The sequence below is a fragment of the Solanum pennellii genome, chromosome 12, assembly GCF_001406875.1.
Source record: "Solanum pennellii chromosome 12, SPENNV200".
Taxonomy (NCBI): domain Eukaryota; kingdom Viridiplantae; phylum Streptophyta; class Magnoliopsida; order Solanales; family Solanaceae; genus Solanum; species Solanum pennellii.
Window position 1 is genome coordinate 6,208,963 of NC_028648.1, and position 4,571 is coordinate 6,213,533.

Genomic DNA, 4,571 nt, shown 5'->3' on the forward strand with positions numbered 1-4,571 from the left:
TGGGGTGGGGGTGGGGGGTGGGGGGGAGTTGCCAAAACTCACATTAGTCACCTCTGTGAGTCTTCACAGCAAATGAAGAGACACCCATAATGCCATAAACACAAGTTTTACGTTCTGCAAAGGGGCGAAGAAAAAGCCTCAGAACTCACCTTAGAGTCATTTGAGATGTTTCACACCTCAGATTCTCGTGGACGAGAACAATACAGCCTGCTGCCTCTGCATCCCATCTTTCAGCAACTGGACACTAGAATGCCATATAAAATGATATTTCATCTTGTTGCGGTATGCTTATAACTTGTATGGTTGCTGTACCATATGATGATGGCCTTTGAGCTCTCAAACTTGAAGACTGGATTGCATATAAGGCTTTGCATGAACGACCTGAAATTATTGAAGGGCAAAATTATAGCTTTAGGCATGTTTAGGCAAAATTATAGCTTTAGGCATGTTTAGATGAGTTTGGTCGCACAATTCTACATGATACTGGAGTAAGTAGAGGTCTTGGGTTCAAGTCTCTCACTAACACCTCGAGTTTTATGAGTTGGTCATACAATTCAACAATGCATTTATTTGACACAAAACATGCTTTACAGAAGAAGTAGGTCAATTAGGATTTCATGAATATTAAACTGATGACCCGCTCTACCTGAGAAATATGTGAAAAGAGATGGTCTGGATTCTCATGCTGTAGGGAAGGCATAAAAGCAAAAACTTGGTTGTCTGTGGAAAAGAGCTCTCTGTCCTAAAGATGCTTTTTCACGACATACTAAAAATTTGTGGAAAATGCTCCTCGTTCTCAATTTACTGAGACCTAACCAGACGAGCTGCAAAGGCTCCATCAAGTTCATGCTTCACAGGATTAGACATATAAAAACCTCGGGTAGTAATAAAATTCTCCGGTACATATTTGTTCACAGGATCAATATCAAATTCCTGCAAGGAAAAAATGATGGTAACAGTCAGATCAATGTGCAGGAATTGAAATGATGGTAACAGTTGAACCAATGTGCAGGAATAGAAACTAGACTAGAAGATAAATTTATCCCTAAACCAGAGAGAATACGTGGATGATCAATCCAGACAGGAGAATATCAAGATAAGATGCCAAAATTATGAAAGAAAATATATGTAGAAGCAAGATGATAAAGTAGAATTGACACTAGCAGTTTCTTATATATTTCGGACACGTCAGTTTCTTCTCTTTCCTTTTTTTCCTGAATATTTGGTCTGTCTTCCATTGGGTGAAAAGTTATTTGACAAATATAGATATACTATCTACATAAAGCATATACCCATGGTAAAGTTATTTGACGAATATAGATATACTTCCTACTTAAAGCGTATAGTCCCATTTACCACAGACTCAACAGGAAGCAAGATCCTCACCCCTTAATGCCTGAAATGGGTTTTTACTTTTTAGCATAATATATATGTTGTAGCTGATTTTATGAAAGAAATAACTTTGGAGCTGAGAGACAGAGCCATTAACATGCTTCAATAAAGTTTCTTACTGGATGCCTTAAAAGAAAAGCTTCAATTCTTTCCTCATTCTCTTCAGGGTCAATGGAACATGTGCTGTAAATTAGCACTCCACCTGGCTTCACCAACCTGCAGACGCAGAAAAATACATAAAGGGAAAGGAAACAAAGATAGAACATCATATGTTAATGTGTAAAGATAGCAGCTCAATCATAATGGATAAAACCTAGAGGCATTTCAGACTGTAAGTACGTGTAGTTGCAGTAAGAAATTTAACCAGCCATGACTTAATAAAGCGGGCAAATTGAGTTATAAATAACACCAACCCAGCTTACTCGTCTCATTTTCCAACTCTCTAGTCCTCTATAGGAGAATCATTATAAAGATTTGTGCCTTTTAATCCACTTTAGAACTTGCATTATCCTCACCAGTCATTACTAGGAAAAAGTTGCTCAATATATTTCTAGAAGAGAAAATTCACTGGCAACAGTAATTCAGGTCAAGGTTACACTTAAATTATGAATTAAGAACTATTGGTTTTACCTGGAAGCTGAATCGAGAAGCTCATCCTGTAAATGTTTAAGTTGCTCCATGTCTTCCAGTTTCCTATTCCAACGCAAATCTGCTCGCTTTCTCAAAACAAAGAGGAAATACACATTTCAAATGACCCACCTATACTACCACTTCTGGCTTAAAGAAGGATGAACCATAGAAGCAACTAGCAAGAATAGTGAATGTGACAAAAGAAGAAAGAGGAATAAAGGACCAAAACTTAGACCAAGCAAGCTTATATCAAACTATAAAATTGTGTACATCTTTGAATGGAAATACCTTTGCAAGAACACCAAGCCCTGAACAAGGTGCATCCAGTAAAACTTTATCCCATTCTACGACTTTATCCGTCTGTTTAAAGTTAAACCAGGGATTAGCAGATGGACAGTAAAATACCATGCGTTTTTGTTATAACTTGCAAGTTCTTACAGAAAAAGATCTAAGATCAGAATGGATAGTACTGATAACATCAATAACTTGGTGCAACTTGGCTGTCTCTCTGAGTATCCGCAATCGACCTTCATTTATGTCAACAGCAAATAATTTACCTGACAAACAAGTAAAGCACTAAAGCATAGTGTTAAAGAGTCAATAACCATAACTCTAATACGTAAGAAAAGGTTAATGACCAGAGTGCTGGCAAAAACTGTGACAATAGCCACTGAAAATGCTAATAATACACCATGTTTTAACAAGCATTGGACCACTTATCAATAGTAAAAAGCAGACTATCCAGTGGAAAAACAAAAAAATACGACCAGCCCTCCTGATTCCGAAACCCTCAAAAGAAAAAATTGGATATTACCAGGCATTGAACCTGTTAACTTTTGATTGAGTACGTTAGACAACAGTATATAAATGCACTTACTATAGAGCCTGACTTGTTTGGGACTGAGGTTAGTTGTTCTAGTGATGGACAACGGAATATGTTGCTTGTATACCAGACACCATGATTGTCTACTTTTCTAGGATAGGCATTTCTGCCCTATGTTTTATTTTATTATTGAATACACAAATTTAAATTATGCATGTGCTATGCTCCTGTGAGAACAGATCTTTCCTTTAAGTAGCTCCCATAATATGTAAAAGGACAATATGTTTCCATGTAATTTCTGCTCTAGAAGCTTTCAGCCAGCTCTGATAAGCAAAGTTTGTATGAAGGTTACCTTGGCCATTCAAACGGGATGCCATGAACAAGGTTTTCCCTCCTGGAGCAGCACAACAATCAATTATGTTCTCACCAGGTTGTGGATCAACAATAGAGACTACTAATCCTGCAGTAATAAGGGTTGTTATGGCAATGATCTCAAATCATTTTTCACTATCTATGATATTTTTACAGGTTGCAAACTCAAGTATCAACAAATGCATTATCACAATGAGGCCATCACATTTGTAAAATGATATACAAGTCAACGACCAACAAAATGCCAATCCATTTTTCCAGTAACTGGACACTAGTTGCCACTGTATAGAACTTGTAAAAGGAAGTGGGGACACCCTCAATTAAGCAAAATAATAATAGAAAATTACTAACAAATGGAAAACAAAGAGGGAATTTTCTTTACTTCGCGATGATATGTAATGTATGAACATCCCTATGAGGAATAACTCAATTTCTAGATTATGATCCTTGGAATATAGACATGTGAGTGCTCCAAGTTATTTAAAGAAAGCTGAATCTCCTTCATTAATCACGTTGATTGGGAGAGCATATGAAAACAACTGTGTTTACAAAGCTTTGTTAAACTGGAACTAACCCACCCACATCCACCCCCTGCCTGCCAAAAGAATAGTTGTATGCAAAGGCAGGGTCAAGGGATAACTGAAAATGCAAGAAGGCATTTCTTGCAACATACTCAACTAAACATTTATTATAACTCCCCATACTCCAACATTTTGAGTTCTATAAGGCGATTACCGGCACTTTCATCCTGGACTGCACAGAAGCCTTCTTTTAGTAACCCAGCCTGTATAACATTCTGAAAGAACAGACTTTAAAAGTCAATGAGCTGCAGAACACATCAATTGTGTATATGAAGCTAAATTTAAAACCAGGTCAAACTTTAAAAAGACATAAAAATACATGAGAATACTTCCAATCAACATTTTTGGTGTCATCTACAACTCTACATTAAGTAGGTGATTTCGTCTCTCCATTTTTTCCAGCTATTTCGTCCATAACAAGAATCAGTACCATAGCAGAAACAGTTGTTAGACTAGCTTTTCTATTTCTTTGATCTGGTAAAGCCCACCTCACAAACCCCTCCGCTCAAGAGTCAATGGTGGTCCTTTTCCCAATTTGCTCCTTCGGTGAATCAAATCCCCAACCTCTTTGTTACAGCCTTAAAGGTGACGGGTTCTTTTGACTAGGCCATCCCTCACATGACAAGAGTTGACACTTCAAGTTACTGTGTAAATAGTAAGAGTCGGTTTGTAACGTCTATATAAGAAGCATTTGCTTCATTAATAAAATATACTCCATCCTTCTCTCAACTCTCTTCTCTCATTTACAATATAAACGCTTCCACCCCACATTG

At 37.2% G+C, this 4,571-nt stretch overlaps 1 protein-coding gene across 3 annotated transcripts in view; it reads right to left on the bottom strand.

Annotated features, from left to right (window-relative positions):
* Positions 1–12: 12 nt before the first annotated feature.
* Positions 13–4,571, bottom strand: part of LOC107007700 (probable ribosomal RNA small subunit methyltransferase B) — a 17,771-nt gene continuing 13,212 nt past the window's right edge. The window contains exons 11-18 of one of the 3 annotated variants that reach the window (XM_015206419.2): positions 3,953–4,013; positions 3,198–3,305; positions 2,461–2,579; positions 2,311–2,382; positions 2,023–2,108; positions 1,512–1,608; positions 647–933; positions 13–381 (exon numbers count right to left, since the gene is read on the bottom strand). In XM_015206419.2, the coding sequence (XP_015061905.1) occupies positions 802–933; positions 1,512–1,608; positions 2,023–2,108; positions 2,311–2,382; positions 2,461–2,579; positions 3,198–3,305; positions 3,953–4,013 (675 nt within the window). In that variant the 3' untranslated portion in view covers positions 13–381; positions 647–801. Of the gene's footprint in view, positions 382–646; positions 934–1,511; positions 1,609–2,022; positions 2,113–2,310; positions 2,383–2,460; positions 2,580–3,197; positions 3,306–3,952; positions 4,014–4,571 lie in introns of those variants that run through there. The other 2 variants (XM_015206420.2, XM_015206421.2) reach the window with 2 other exon arrangements.